At 41.1% G+C, this 15,110-nt stretch overlaps 4 protein-coding genes across 6 annotated transcripts in view; 2 read left to right on the top strand and 2 right to left on the bottom strand.

Moving 5' to 3' along the window:
- The window catches only part of rims3 (regulating synaptic membrane exocytosis 3), a 28,904-nt gene extending 28,202 nt beyond the window's left edge, over window positions 1–702 (bottom strand). The window contains exon 1 of the mRNA XM_061760743.1: window positions 382–702. The gene's annotated coding sequence lies outside the window, so the exon portion shown is untranslated. The remainder of the gene's footprint in view (window positions 1–381) is intronic.
- A 751-nt stretch (window positions 703–1,453) lies between these two features.
- Window positions 1,454–5,965, bottom strand: nup42 (nucleoporin 42). 2 transcript variants are annotated; one of them, XM_061760701.1, is made up of 8 exons: window positions 5,702–5,965; window positions 4,776–5,010; window positions 4,551–4,639; window positions 4,384–4,460; window positions 4,182–4,268; window positions 3,254–3,353; window positions 2,524–2,616; window positions 1,454–2,442 (listed from the first exon to the last, which is right to left on the bottom strand). In XM_061760701.1, the coding sequence occupies exons 1-8, from the start codon at window positions 5,844–5,846 to the stop codon at window positions 2,111–2,113; spliced, it is 1,158 nt and encodes a 385-aa protein (XP_061616685.1). In that variant the 5' UTR covers window positions 5,847–5,965; the 3' UTR covers window positions 1,454–2,110. The 2 variants fall into 2 exon arrangements, with proteins under 2 accessions (XP_061616685.1, XP_061616684.1); XM_061760700.1 differs by having other exon boundaries at window positions 1,454–2,616; window positions 5,702–5,956.
- A 66-nt stretch (window positions 5,966–6,031) lies between these two features.
- Window positions 6,032–12,246, top strand: hdgfl3 (HDGF like 3). The gene is made up of 6 exons (XM_061760777.1): window positions 6,032–6,446; window positions 8,133–8,209; window positions 8,648–8,786; window positions 8,854–9,003; window positions 9,632–9,781; window positions 10,105–12,246. Exons 1-6 carry the CDS (start codon window positions 6,360–6,362, stop codon window positions 10,123–10,125), a joined length of 624 nt encoding a protein of 207 aa, XP_061616761.1. The 5' UTR covers window positions 6,032–6,359; the 3' UTR covers window positions 10,126–12,246.
- A 128-nt stretch (window positions 12,247–12,374) lies between these two features.
- Window positions 12,375–15,016, top strand: mrpl24 (mitochondrial ribosomal protein L24). Of its 2 annotated transcripts, none has more exons than XM_061760771.1 (6): window positions 12,375–12,531; window positions 12,738–12,935; window positions 13,978–14,073; window positions 14,146–14,249; window positions 14,581–14,711; window positions 14,779–15,016. In XM_061760771.1, exons 2-6 carry the CDS (start codon window positions 12,753–12,755, stop codon window positions 14,913–14,915), a joined length of 651 nt encoding a protein of 216 aa, XP_061616755.1. In that variant the 5' UTR covers window positions 12,375–12,531; window positions 12,738–12,752; the 3' UTR covers window positions 14,916–15,016. The 2 variants fall into 2 exon arrangements, with proteins under 2 accessions (XP_061616755.1, XP_061616756.1); XM_061760772.1 differs by having other exon boundaries at window positions 12,457–12,531; window positions 12,741–12,935.
- Window positions 15,017–15,110: the final 94 nt, after the last annotated feature.

The raw sequence follows: 15,110 nt of genomic DNA, 5'->3' as shown, positions 1-15,110 counted from the left end.
CTGATTTAACACACACTGGTAAATCTAGGATCCATTTCAGTAGACACTGAGCTTTTTTTGTGTGCGTGTGTACTTTGTAGCATCTGTACAAGAGAATGTCATTTTGAAATATTTAGTTTTTGCATTTTTGGGATCACTTTAGGAAAAGTAATCAAATTTCAGGGTGAAAGAATGACAATTACTGTATTTTCATTGCTGTCAAATGTCAAAACGGGTCAAATTTGACCCGCCTGTATGTAAGGGTTAATAACTAATTTAAGATGCAACACCATCCATTGTCACATCCACTCATGCAAGGCATTATTGTACATTGTAAGCCATTATTAAAGATGCTGATCACTTGCATTGTGCACAATTGTGGTGCTGAAATTGAGCACTTACCACAAGGAGCGGAGAAGAAGAGGAGCTGTGCAGGTCGCAGGTTGTCAGATAATGTTGTGCTTGTGCCCCTCGTGGATCAGTGTCATCGTTCTGTTGCAATTTTGGCGGTTCGGCGATTTTTTTTTCTGTTTGTTTGGTTGTTGTTGTTTTTTTTTAAAGGGAGGGGGGGAACGCTTTGCGCGGCGTCTCCAGTCTGCAGCGTGCTTGCTTTGCGAATGTTGGAGCTGCAATCCAAGGTGCGGTTGAGTGGAGTCGAGGGGGCGCTGCTGAGAAGGAGCAGAGAGGAGGAGTGGGATGGATGAAAGACGGCCGCAGCCGTGGGCGAACAGCGACCACGTGTGGCCTGATTTGCGCAATTAAAACTTGATATGATACGCAATAACAAACAAAAAAATCAACAAGTGACATATTGTTACAGTAATGTATTATCTCTCTGATAGACTTAATCCATTCTTTATAAAGGCTCAATTTGTCAATCCAGCTCTTGTAATGTCTCAATTCTGCAGGTGTCCCTAATGCTGTGGCCACAGAGTGTGCTCTTCAATTACTTAGTAAAATGTCTTCTTAACTGTTAGTGTGTTGCTAATAACCACAAGTGAAATATGTACTTAACAAGATAACCAGTGCTGAAAGTCACTACTACAAGCATAAATCTATAAGGCTGTGGATCAATGTTCTACTCCCAATAGGGAAACCACAGTGGCACAACACAATTAAATGTTCCACTTGCAATGCCCTTCTGTTCTCTGCGGCCGCACCGAAGCGGACTTGGGTGGAATGAGACCCCTATCAAACATTAATAGCACCAATGAATCCCAATCAGCTCATTGGCATTCCTACGTGAGAGGCCATTCGAGCAGTGGTCGGAGCACCCGTTGTCGTCGTCAGTGAACAAAGGCATTAAATAGAGATCTGTAATGTACAAATTGGTACCGTTTAGAAAGGGCATATGGGTCGATTTTTAAAAGCAAACGCACGGTAATTTCGACAATATTCGCAGGGGATAGGGAGCAAGCCATGCTGCAAATAGTGTAAAAATGTTATTGTCTTACCATAAATAGACGACAAACTCTTGCACTTCAACATACTTCTTTGACACCAATTACTGGACTACATTCCTATTTAGACAGGGCTTTGGGGGCATCTTGTGGCATTTCAGAAAGAGCACAAAAACACGATTAATCATTTTTCTAAATGTAAAAAAAAAAAAAAAAAAAGCAAATCTTTTTTCATTCATTCATCTCTAATACAGCTGCTTAGTCTTCTTAGCCACTTTCATGTCATTTGAAACCAAAAAGTTAAAATACCCTTCGGGGGGGGACACACACTTTAATTTGACCAAAGTATGAATCATTTGGGACTGAGAGCATCATGATTGATTAGTAGTCAGCCTGGAAAGAGTAACTGCTAACTTGTTTCCACATTGATTGTTTTTTCCTGCAGAACTCATTGAAAGTTAACATCTCTGTAGACATGCAACACAAAGGGAACAGTTCAAAAATAGGACTTTAAAAACATATTGTAAAATGTCTTTAGATACAATATCCATTAGGCAAAAAAAATACACATATATATGGACGTTTGTTCAAAAATAACCCCTAAACAATCAATACAAAAAAGTGAGGATAATATATTTCCTTTGGGCAGTTATAAGAAAAATCTACTACATACACTCAGATGAGATTTATTCTACATAAATAAATGATCACAAAATACTGGGCTTCCAGCATCAAACCCGCAGCATTTGAGCAGGAGGAGGCTTCAAAGGAATCTGTCCCAAAGTGAACCTCTGTGCTTTGAACTGGTCGAGCTCCTCGGGGGTCAGTTCGCTCTCGGGGGAGAACAGACTGTCCGAGGCTCCTCCGGCAGAGCCAGCGGCAGCACTCGACTGTCCGAACAAACTACCCGCAGGTGCCTCGGACACGAAACCGGTTCCAAATGCACCTTTGTTGTTGTTGTTGTTGGCAGTGGATGAGAAGCTGAAACCCGCGGCCGAGCCAAATCTCGAAGATGAACCTGACGGCTTGTTGCTGGATGAAGAAGCGAAGGAGAACGATGCAGCTGAAGGAGCACCAGAACCAAAATCAGACGAAGAGGAGGGTGCGCCAAACCCAGTCGGGGCTGAGATGGCACTGCCAAAACCTGGTGTGGATGCTGGCGCTGATGAAGAGCCGAAATCTCTTGCCGGAGAAGCAAAACTGAAAGTGCTCGCGTGGATTGGTGTTGCTCCGAATCCTAAAATAATAATAATAATAATAACAATTTAAAAAGAGAGACAGAAAAATCAGGAATTAGGGCCATGGGGTTGCTACATTAAGAGAAATGTTTAAGTGATCATTCTTGTTGTATGAATTAGCGATTAATTTGATAATCAATTAGTTGTCGATTGATCAAATAATCGTTGCACCTCTAAATTAAACTTCAACTGGAAGTGACAAATAAACAGCTTGAAGCAATCACACTTTGCTCTGGCGTCTTCATTCGTTTCCTCAGGGTGATGTTATACGATAGGAAGGAATACTTTGAAAAGTGTTTTAATAAGTTTTAATGTCTTTCAAGCGTCTGGGAGGGGTGAAAACTTTGAAAAAAAAATTATATGGGCTCTCTAAATTGCAGATTTTCTTCTCTCACGGGTGGGTCTGTACACCCTGCAATAAAACTGTGCGATTTTCTTTTTTGTGCTTTCCAGCAATCGGAATGCTCTGCAGCACAGTGCTGCCTCCCACAGGTTAGTCTTGGTACAACAACAGACATCTGGTTTGAGGAGGAGAATCAATGTTGTTGTTGGGGAGAACCCTTTTTGGAGCTTCCAAAGTACATGGACACTGAATTAAACCAAAGGCAAAGATAAGAGTTTGACCATGACAATTACCTTTACTGCCCAAACCAAATGAAGAAGACCCAAATCCAGCTGCTGTTGAGCCAAAGCCACTTGAGGATCCCTGATGTGCTGGATTTTTTAGTTCTGCAAGCTGCAAAGAACAAATAAATTCCATCAATTCTATATAAAACTATATAGTGGTACCTTGACTTACTAGTGACCCGACCTGGATACAAGCCATTGCTGAGCCAATTTTGGGTCTTGAATTGCTAGCAAAAAAAATTGTTACGAGGACTACATGGTGGAAGCGAACTTCAAAACAATCAGCAGTTTGGCAGATAGTGAACGATTCTTCGAAACAAAAGGCCAAGTGCTTGCCTCAAGTGCTTTGACTGATGAACATCCACTAGCTTAATGCTAACCCACAATGCGAAATGCCATAGACAGGCAAGCATCGATGTTGCAGTGTTGTAACCATTTAAGCACAAATAGTGCACCAACACACATGGATAGATGTTAAAACATTACTTGCATATTCTTTTTCCTCTGCAAAAAACTACTAATATGGCCGCAGTTTTCCGAATCACTGAGTTGTGAAACTCCTCTTCATGTATTATGTATGTCTGTATTGTACTGCCCCTTGGTGGCCAAGACACGCACAACAAAAAGTGCACGTCAATGGGCATTTAAGCATGATATAATGATGCATCCTCTATTAAATTATGTTATTTTTGTTTGTTTTCATCAAGTGCAACACTGTGGAGTTCTATTTTTCCTCATTACACAACATATTAACATTCTTGTTGGTGATTTTTGTGGAGCTGGAACGGATTTATACCATTTTCATTCATTTCCATGGGGAAAGGTGATTTCAGATAGTGTCTTCAGTTAGGAGCATGGTAACACGACGAATTATACTCACAAGCCAAGGCATCACTGTATATAAATATGTCTTATAGGATAACTGTGTGTGACTCACCAAAGCCGCACGAGTTGCTTGACTCATTTGCAGGATCTCCTGGATTCGGCTTCTCCACTGACTGAGCAACAGATTGACACCATTCACCTAAAATACATGGGCCAAAAGAACGAAAGCATATAAATACTTGCAAAAGACAGATACAGTTAAATAAGATAGCGTCACTTCAGAAACTATATAAGATGTCTAACACGACACTTACATAATTCTGCAGGTTTCCTGATGCTTTAGTGGAGTAATATTCCAGCCTAAGCTCTTCTGGAGATAGATCAGTAAAACCTATAAAGGAAGGGAAAGTCATATTTCATCACCAAATGTGCTGTCTAAAAAAAAAATGAAAACTATGACGTATTTGTGTTTGACACAAACCAGATAATTGTCCTTTGAAGCTACAATAACATGAGAAGCCCCACTGGCCCGAGCTCTCCCAAGTCTTCATGTCACTCTGAATGATCTCCCTGTATGATTGGGAGAAGGAGACGTATGTGGAATTTTTTGTATTGAACTAAAAATATCAAATAATACACATTTAGGTCATGTGAATCAAATGCATAGAAAAGTACTGCGCTTCTGCTTCACAAAAATGAGACTCACAGTTTTTGTTCATCATCTTCTTCACCAGCTAACGTTGCTTCTCTTCCTCCTCCTCCCCTCTCAAAGTTGTTATTGTTGTTGAGTGCTGAAAATCTGTTTTGAGGAGAGAAGCTAAATTCGGAGCTCTTCACGTCGTGTCCTCTCCCACCCCAGTGACCACTCCCGCGGGGGGGCTGTTGCTGGTTGAAGTCTCCTTTTTGCTGAGAGGGATTCACCCAGACCCTGTTGCCATACCCTGAAACGTACACTCACCAAATAAATTGACAATGTTGAATCCCTGCAGGCATGTGCGTATCCGCCACTGTCTGTCAGCAGTGGTCACTAAATGAGCTACACGTTTGATCAAGCAACCTGAATAGCGATCAAAATGTGGAAATGTTCATAGCAACCAAGTACACGCACTACAAATCTCAATATTTGCTGCTTTCTGTCGCTTCAAATGCTAATCTCATGAATTTTATCAACTACAAATTTTTCTTTCGTGTGCTATACTTTTTCCTTACTATATATTTCAACGATTTATGGAGTGTTTGCTCAGTCTCCGCTCATAATTTTGTTTTTGTTTTTTGAGGACCAAATTTTCAAAATTAACTTTGGAATTAATGAAAAATAATTAACATCAGTTTTAAAGTGATACCAACCTTTTAAAATAGGATCAAGACTAAGAAAGTTATATAAGTTTTAATCTTAACAAAAAGGTCAAATCTACTATAAAATCTTAAAACCTTGACTTACAATTAAAGAGTTGGCCAGAAATCAGTGTATTTTCAGCGTTTTTAAAGCTTCATACCTTAACATAACTCATATTTACTACAGGAAAATTATACTATTATACTGGAATTGTCGTTAAAAGATTTGTTTAATAATGCTGGTAAATGAATTGATATTTGAAATTTTACACACACTATAACGCTACAGTACTGTACCTCCACCACCTCCACGGGGCTGGTGGGGAGCCGAAGACCGGTTGTAATTGTTATATTCTCCGCCTCCTCCTCCTCTGGGATGCTCATTCCAGCATTTATCGCCGTAACGACAACGACCCTGAAGAAAAAAGTTACACACTGTCATGTTTTTTGTTTTGTTTTTTCGGCTTCGGAGTCAGCGAAAATGTTTTCGACTGTCCACGCCAAGTCGCAGGACAATGACGTCAAATGTGTGCGCAACAAAGGAGCTCCGCCCAGTTTCTTCTTCTTGGAAGTAAAGAAAAATAAATAAAATAAAATAAGCCAGCATTGTGTTGGCGCTTACTGCCCCCAATAGGACGGCGTGAAAAAGGCGACCTCGTCGCTATCTGCACGGTGGAGGCGCGTTGGTCGGAGGGAAGAGCGGGATTCAATTTCAAACCTCGGCCACAGGGAACTCGCGCCACCGGATTGGGCGACGCGATTAAAAAAAACGGATAGAGATTGAAAAAAAATAAATAAATACGTCAAAGGTCGCGTAGTCGCTCATTTGGCGCCGAAAAAGAGACAAGTGCGTCCTCGCTTGATTTCTTTGACTAACGACGCCGGGTTCAGGTGCGGTGTGTAATCCTGTTCCAACTGACCTATTCGACGCCGATTTTGTCGTGCGGGTAAAAACATGCCGAGGTCCAACAGGCAGCGGGAGTACAAACCCGGAGACCTGGTGTTCGCCAAAATGAAGGGCTACCCGCACTGGCCCGCCAGGGTAAGCGCCATTCCGCGACCACCAGTGTCGAATATGCAGCGAGGCTTTTTATTTTTTTTTTCATTGAAACGATGCTTGTTTGGACGAGAGGCCTACTAGCTTGCGTGTGTTAGCCAACCGCGCATTTCGAGCTAGCTAGCGCGCTAGTTATCATACACACATTGGTATTTATTCTCTTAACCACATTTTACACGAATATTTTATTATTATTATTATTTTGCTTCTTATTCCTCTCAGTCGCCACTTGGCTAACGTCAGCGTAGCATACACGAGCCATTTGTAGGTGCTGGAGGACTACGTCAAATAAAGTAGCACCAGCCACCTAATAAACACGTTATATCCTCGTGTTTATGGTTTGTTTTCTTTACGTTCGAGGCGAGAAGTGCTGGTGACTAATTTTTGAGTGCAGTGGTTTGCAGCGAGGCTGACACTTGTTGCCATGACTTGCTCCCATACAAACAGTGGTGGCAACGGAGTTGCCCAAGCTGGGGGTCAAATTTTTATTGGAGGCAACCGAAAATGCTGCAAGATATTTTACAGACCAGTAGTTCTCAAACGTTTTAGACCAATTGACTCCTTAAAAGAAATAGTACCAACATCAAGACCATAAATAAAATAATAGCAGGGATACAAATCAAGTAGCATAGTAGTTATAAAGAACGAGCCAAGTTCACTGGGCCTAAAATAATAATAATACAAAATACTAAAATCATGATTTAACTAAAATGTATGGCACATGTGTAAAATTGGTCCCAAATTATAGTTAGAAATCACACTTTGAGAAGCCGGCACGGTGGTGACTGGTTAGAGCGTCAGCCTCACAGTTCTGAGGACCCGGGTTCAATCCCCGGACCCGCCTGTGTGGAGTTTGCATGTTCTCCCCGTGCCTGCGTGGGTTTTCTCCGGGCACTCCGGTTTCCTCCCACATCCCAAAAACATGCATGAATTGGAGACTCTAAATTGTGAGTGCGAATGGTTGTTTGTTCCTATGTGCCCTGCGATTGGCTGGCAACCAGTTCAGGGTGTACCCCGCCTCCTGGGATAGGCTCCAGCACGCCCGCGACCCTAGTGAGGAGAAGCGGCTCAGAAAATGGATGGATGGACTTTGAGAAGCACTGCTGGAAGCTATTCTATAGATCAAAAATATATTGCTTTGTAAAATCATATTTGTTGTAGTATAGCCATATTTGTTATTTATGGGTACAGTATCTGTCCATGTTATGACAATTCATGCTTTATTTTAGGCACAGCATTTTAAAATGTGAAAAATCAAGAGAAATAAAAGCCATGAAAACTGACAGCTGTAACCACTAATCATATTTACTCCTTATGTTTACTCTACTGCTGTACATGCTGTTTTTTTTGTTTTGTTAGTTTTTTTTGAATGTTTATTCTGTATGGGCTCGGAGTAAATTTCATACACATTTTTACTGTAATTATTATTGTACTACTATGTTAGCACAACATTCCGGCTTTCGTACAAAATCGATTATCCACCGTAGGAGCGGAACTCCGCTGTATAATGAGGACCCCTGTAGTTTAGCCACTGTTTAGGAAATATGTATAAAACTTTTTATTTATTAAAATCCTGTGGCAAATGCTTTGTAAGGCATGGCATTTTCCAGTCAGCTCCAACATGCTCAATTTTGTAACATTTGATGAGAATATCTGCTGCTCTGTTTGCAGATTGATGAGTTCCCAGAGCGAGCAGTGAAGTCTCCCTCCAACAAGTACCAGGTGTTCTTTTTCGGGACGCACGAGACGTAAGTAACAGTGTGACGGTCCAGCGACTCATCTTTTTATCTTGCCTCATCTGTTTCGGAAAATAAAATAATAGGTCAAACAAAACAAAACAAAAAAAAGTTCCAAGTATCACTTGAAACCGTTTGTAATTGCTTATAGATGGCGACAAAGCACTACTTATTTCTAAATTCTATCTAACTTCAACAGGCTATCTTGACAACAACATTGCTTCAAAGCAATACTGTTTTTGCTTTGGGATAATCACAAAAACAGCGAATTTGTGAATTTAAACAAAAGTTAAAAGTTTCTATGGTGGCAAGAGATTAACTGCACAAGATTTTTTTTTATGGGTAAAATAGTTGGTAAAGAAACAACTTAAAAGGCAACCAGTATTCAGAGGTTCTGCTGTGTTTCAAAAAGACATGCTGAAGGTTTGACATGAGCGTTTGGTGCTTCAGGGCATCCCTCGGGGCCAAGGACTTGTTCCCGTACGACGAATGCAAAGAGAAGTTCGGGAAGGCCAACAAGAGGAAAGGCTTCGCCGAGGGCCTCTGGGAGATTGAGAACAACCCCACCGTCACGCATGAAGGCTACAAGGTTAGATGCCACTCTTTTCGACTCTCGACAAAACATGTCTGTTGCAAACGTATGAATGTGTTCGTAGTCGTCAAAGAAGGACGATGCGTCCGAAGAAACCGCCGGTTCGGAGAAAGCCGACGCGGAGGGCAGCAGCGACGAGGATGAGGGCGCCCTGGTCATTGACGAGAAGAACGACAGGGGGGGAAGTAAACGCAAGGCGGATGAGTCGGCGGAGGTGAGTGTCCCGCACATACACATTTTTAACATTGGAACCTATTTTTAGAATGTGAGAGACCCCACACATGGCAAGGAAAGCAATTGGCTGGTGTGTATTTACTATTGTTGCGGTGGATGCTCCTCCAGATGTCTGTCGTAGTACCAAGACTGACCTGTGAGAGGCAGCATGTTGCCACAGGATATCCAGACTGCCTGAAAATGCAAAGGAAAGAGTAGTAGTATATGAAATGGAAGATGCTACGCTAACTGTTAGTTTATCTGCTAATAGTTTAGTTTACTTGTAATTGTCAGGTAATTTCCTAGTTGGCTATTGTTGCTTTTTCACCTCACATTCACAGGGGCTTTTGATCAGCCAAACTTGAAGTTCACCACACACAAATATTGTGAAAGTTGGACCGGTTTAACAACTATGATTGTCAGTCCCAATCGTTTCCACAGCCCATCTGGGAGGGAAAGTCACTCTTAACACCACGGGATAATCACTCAGGATAATCTTTAAAAAACATCAGAGAATCGGGCCTTGTTCAGAGTAGAGGAAAAATGCTCAAATTAAAAAATATATATATAATTTCCAAGTTCACTTTACCCATCTGTCATGACACCAACGCTATCATCGTCTCTCTCAGGTGTCGCCCAAGAGGCCGAAGGACGCGGAAGCTGAGGGTGCTTCCGACGTAGACAACGCCAAGACGGAGGGCAAGGTCAACGACGTGGCCGCACCCAAGGCGGGCGATAAGGACGACACTGCGCCACCGGGGAAGCAATCAGCGGAAAAGGCAAGTTGTCATACCACTACCACACTCGAGATCGCAGTGAATCATTCTTGCAGCAATGTCCCACCCTACAGATAATTAAGCACTTATCACAAGCCTATATTTATTCACCAAAGTTTCTTATGTAGTGGCCCACTGTTTTGTTTAACTCATCCTCTGTTTTTCAAATCACCTTTTTGCTATTTCTGCCCTAAGATGCCACAAGGTGATGTCAAAGCTCTGTATAATGGAAAAATAGCGCTACTTTTCTATTAGGAAGTTGCAGATTTTCATTTTAACAAACAAATCTTAGTCGTAACAACATGTGTTTTCTGCTTCCCTTGCAGGCTGTAACAGAGAGCGCTTAACGTCAACCCCTCAAGACAAGAACCCGTCAATGCTTCTCACCTGCAACGGAAGCGCGGACACCATGACATGCAGGAAGCCAGATTTCACAAGTTCAATTAATATTTTCAGCAACAACAACAACAAAAAAAATGTTTGTATTGGGAGACAAACAAATGTTCATTTGTCAAATTGGGATATCATATATCCCAATAGTAATAATAGCGATCAGATATCAAAACCAATTGAGCTGTTTAGGGCTCGTTTATAAATGAGGATTTTGGTGTGTACATATTTTTTATTTCCAAGTGCAATTAAATAATTACATGGCGTGAATGCCAGGTGTCAAACACAAATAGACGACAAATAAGCAAAAAGGGGAACTCAAGATTTGAAAATACTCTTGTTTAGAGATCTCCAATTCTGGATATTGTAATATTGTATATGATAAGAGGAAAACATTTTCACTCATGCTTTCAGCTTTAAATTTAAGTGTTTTACTGCTGGTTGTTTTGCATTAGCTGCTCAACGTCCTACATGAAAATGTGGATTCTTAAGTTTTGATCCCGTTTACGTAGTTGGTCGGGGTTTCCCAAAGTATATATCACGTACTGCCATCACATCGACATACAGCTGTATATAAACACAAAAAAATGTGCATTTACTACAAAATGTCAATTTAAAAAAAAAAAAAACTACTTCAAATAAATCATGAATACTCTTGACAATAGGTGTCTATTTTGTGTTTGGGAAACCCTGCTGTTCAACATAGTCTTGTTCAGTGTACGGTGGTATTTGATTGCTTACTTTTGGTGGTGGTGTGCTCGTTGAGGGTGCCCACGTGTGATTAATATAACATGGTTGTGTATTGAATATATTATATAAATATATATTTAGACCCCGTCTGAGAGCGACAATTTTAGAGTTTAAATATGTTACTACTTCAGAGGATTGTGTGTCATAGTCGGAAGCAGAAAGACATTCCCGCATGCTCGGCCCTGTTAGCGTATAGCCCAATTAAACCATTTCAAACATTGACACATCAAGTTCATCTTACCTCCATTCAATATTATTATGACCACAAAAAAAATGTGTTGATTATGTCATTGTGAACATTTGACTTCATTGCATTCGACTGTCCCAGTTTGGCCAGCTTTCACATGTACAGTATTTCCTCAAATAGCGAACTAGTTGACCAAGTCAACACTTCTCAAACTGACTGGTCAGGAGTAGAACAACAAAAACTACTGTAATTGTAATTATTTAGTTCATACTATTCACATGGACACTCGATCGCATTTGAACTCCATTGCTAACCAAAATAGCAGCATGTAAACGCGACTCAAGAGTGTAGTCTTGGCAAGTATTTTAAATGTTGGCAATTTGAGCGTTCCGTGTGGTGGCTCCACAATGTTGTGTGCGGCCATGTTCAAGTCCCACGGCTTGTTAGTCCAACTTGCCTAATAGCCTAATTATTTAGCTTTAAAGTCCACTTTCACTTAGCATACGTTGTAATATATTCCACAAATGCACCTACACCATTTGCAGTTGAAGTAAAAACCTCACCTTGGCAACTATTTGCAGAAATATGGTATATGAGCATACAAGTGTTTTGGTTTAGATAGTGAAGCATCTGTTTAAATTTTATTTGTTTTTTTTTATTATTATTTTTTTTCATCTCTCCAAAATTGCTTAACTGGAATCTAAGTCCCCCCACCCCCACTGTACTTATGTACAAGTCTTATGTTGAACAACAGTGTGATGTTTTAAACAAGAGTGTTTTATTAGTTTGTTCAATGTGTGACATCGTCGTTTTTTTTCCACATGTATCTCCCGCAATGTGCGACCGCTGGGAGCTGGCGAAGTAAAAGAACAAAAAAATGTAAGCGTGTATATAATGTGGTCAATATGTGACCTTGACACACATCATGCATCAACGTTCCACACTGCAGTTTAAAAGTAAACAGCAAATTGATTTGTTCTCTGAGTGTAATTGTTGCTTTCAGTTTTTTTCCCTCCCTGTTACTTTGGATATGCTGCGCTTAGTTTAATATTGTAGCTGCTGGTCCATTTATTAAACATGTTTACTACAAAGTCTTGTTGTAGCTGTCTGTATGACAAATGATTAAATATGTCGGCAATTTCTGCTTTTTCCATGTGTTTAAATGTCCCTTTAGGGTCCATAAAATGTCTCAACTACACTGACAACAGGTTGAGTAGTTTGACAATAGGGCCTAAATGGTTTCTGCTCGCGGTTTCCATTCTGCGATGAGCGCCTTTTGGGTAGTACGCATGCGCAATGGGGTCGAACTGGTGTAAACTGTTCAGCACCATTAGGCTACCGCGCATGCGCAGATGTAATCTTCCAGTCTATAGGTGGCGCTGCTGCCTTTTGCTCCTCTTCCTCACGTCGTGACATTGAGAGGAAGGTAAGAATGGTGGTTTTGTTTTGTATGATTCCTTTTATAATAATGTAATTTACTTTAATATTAAGCCTATAGGGATGTTAAAAAGCTACTATGGCACACAGGTCGGGGAAGTTTATTCACAGTTTAGCAAAACGCTCACGTTAGCCTAGCGTCTGTCGTTGTATCTTTCGGCTAACTGCTAATAGCTTCCATCCATTCCTTCATAGCAGCCGGTCGGCGTCATGAGGCTGACGGCGGTGCTGTCCGTCGCCGCCCGGGTGGTGGTGCCCAAGGACTATCGCTACGGAACCAATAGGCCGTGGACCGTGGCTGCCAAGCGGCTCAATCCCCCGGGCAAGAGGCGGAAAAAGGTGTTCGTGGAGCCCATCGCCTCCGAGGACTGGTCTGTGCTGCGAGGGGACACTGTGAGTACAAAATACTCAGCATACTTAGTTTTCCAGTAAGAGTACTGTTGCTGTAGAGCATGGTATCAAACTCAAGGCCCGGGGGCCAGATGCGGCCCGCCTCATCAATTTATGTGGCCCGCGAAAGCAAATCATGCTCGTCAACTTCCGTGATTTGTGCTCAAATCTGTACCCAAATTCCAAATTGTCATAATAATAAACCATAATGTTGAGATATTGCATTTTTCTGTTACCAAACCCTTCTTCTACAGTAACTTAAACAATACTTGAACAAACTATTGTCCTTGTCTTCTGATTTCAAACTATTTATCCCTTAATTTGTTGTGTAATGGTAATATGTTTTGGTGATGATTAAGCATGTATATGGTTTCACTGTTCTAACGGCCCTCTGAGGGAAATAATAACTACAATTTAAAAAAATAAATTAAAAAAAGAAAACATTTTTTTGTCGGGGGGCGGGGAAGACAGTTTGTAAATCTGTATAATAAACCAAATTATAATATAGTTACCATAGGTATTATATTATACTAATGTTGCAGTAGTTGCTGTCCAACAAATAATTTAACTACAGATTATTATTTGTTGCCACAAAGCTTTTCTCATGTTATCTCATGTTTTAATTGTTCTGCTCCAATGAATTAGATTAATTTATATCGTAATATGTAACTTTTGCATCATGATTTCATGCCTTAATGTCCATTCTTGTGTGCACACTTTGGCCACCAGGGGGCTGTATAATCCAGCCATTCACAGAAGCGAAAAGAGTTTGAGTAAGATGCAGTAATAATAGTTGTTGCATTATGACTCCCATTACTTACTGGAGGATAGCAGTGTCTCGTGAAGCTCCGCTGCAAATCGCAGCTTAATCGGTGCCTTGTCTGCGCTATATAATTTTAGTTCCCCTTTTTTTTTTTTTCTTTTTTTTTTCAACATTTTAAAATATTCTGTTTGAACCCCAACATAAAAATCAGTTTTACAGATGCCACTAATAAAGACTTATCATATCTTTGTCATGAAATATTTCATCTGGTGTGTCCCTCAGGTGGAGATTCTGTCTGGGAAGGATAAAGGCAAACAGGGGAAAGTCACCCAAGTCTTCAGACACAGAAACTGGGTCATACTGGAAGGTCTCAATACGGTAAGCCTGCATTTATTTGTATATAATAATAATCATACATATTTTTTCATGAACAATTGCTTTGCATTAAAGCATTATAGGTACATCGGAAAAAGTGGGGATTATCGCGGGACCTACATCGCCAGCGAAGCTCCCATACTGCTGCGGGATGTCGGCCTCGTTGACCCCGCAGACCGGTACCACCGCGCGGTGTTCATTTTTCACGTATAGTGCTCACGACAGCGCGTGAACAGCTGTGCTCATCTATATGCTTAATGTGGAAGTAGCGGATCAGTCACTATAGTGAACAGCTATTCAATGGTGCTGTTCATCTGTGCTTAATGTCAAAACTTGAAAACTAATGTTACTCCATCAGGACTGTAATGGTATTGGTGCATTTCTCACTCTTGCTTTTAAAAGGGCAGTCCTGTAATCCACTCCCTGAATCTTGTGTGCTTTGGATCTAAACCAAAAACTTTGTTTTACTTTTTATTTATTTATTTTAACCCCCATCCCGTCCTCTTCTAGGAAGCCGACTGAAGTGGAGTGGAGGTTCACGGAGGAGGGCGAGAGGGTGCGAGTGTCGCTCCGGACCGGTCGCGTCATCCCCAAACCGGTGGTGGAGCGGCGAGACGGCATCGTGCCTCTACAGTGGAAAGGTGAGGAAGCCATTGAGGGAATCTTTTTTTTAAGATTGCCATTTTCTCAAATATTTTATTGGTTTAGATGGTCCCAAAGACACCAGCCCAGAGGACACAGTGGAGAAGACCTACACGCCCTCATTGAAGACCCTAGAGGAGGAGGTGATGGAGAAGATGGGCATCCAGGAGGACAGGCGGCACCGGCGGTCCTACTGGTACTGAGCCTAGACGGCAGATGCTCTTCTGTGCCCATTTTCCCTTTTTTGTTTAAAATGGACTGTATATTGTTGTTATATCATGAATAAATGCCACATTTAATAGTCCATGCAGCATCTCTTTGTCTAAATAGAGCAATCTGCCTTTAATATTTACATTGGACAAAAATACATAGTTCAGGAACATTCAGAGCTATTTTAA

The sequence above is a fragment of the Phyllopteryx taeniolatus genome, chromosome 21 (assembly GCF_024500385.1).
Source record: "Phyllopteryx taeniolatus isolate TA_2022b chromosome 21, UOR_Ptae_1.2, whole genome shotgun sequence".
Classification (NCBI taxonomy): domain Eukaryota; kingdom Metazoa; phylum Chordata; class Actinopteri; order Syngnathiformes; family Syngnathidae; genus Phyllopteryx; species Phyllopteryx taeniolatus.
Note: the sequence above shows the minus strand (reverse complement) of the source record. Positions and strands in the feature narration are given on the sequence as shown.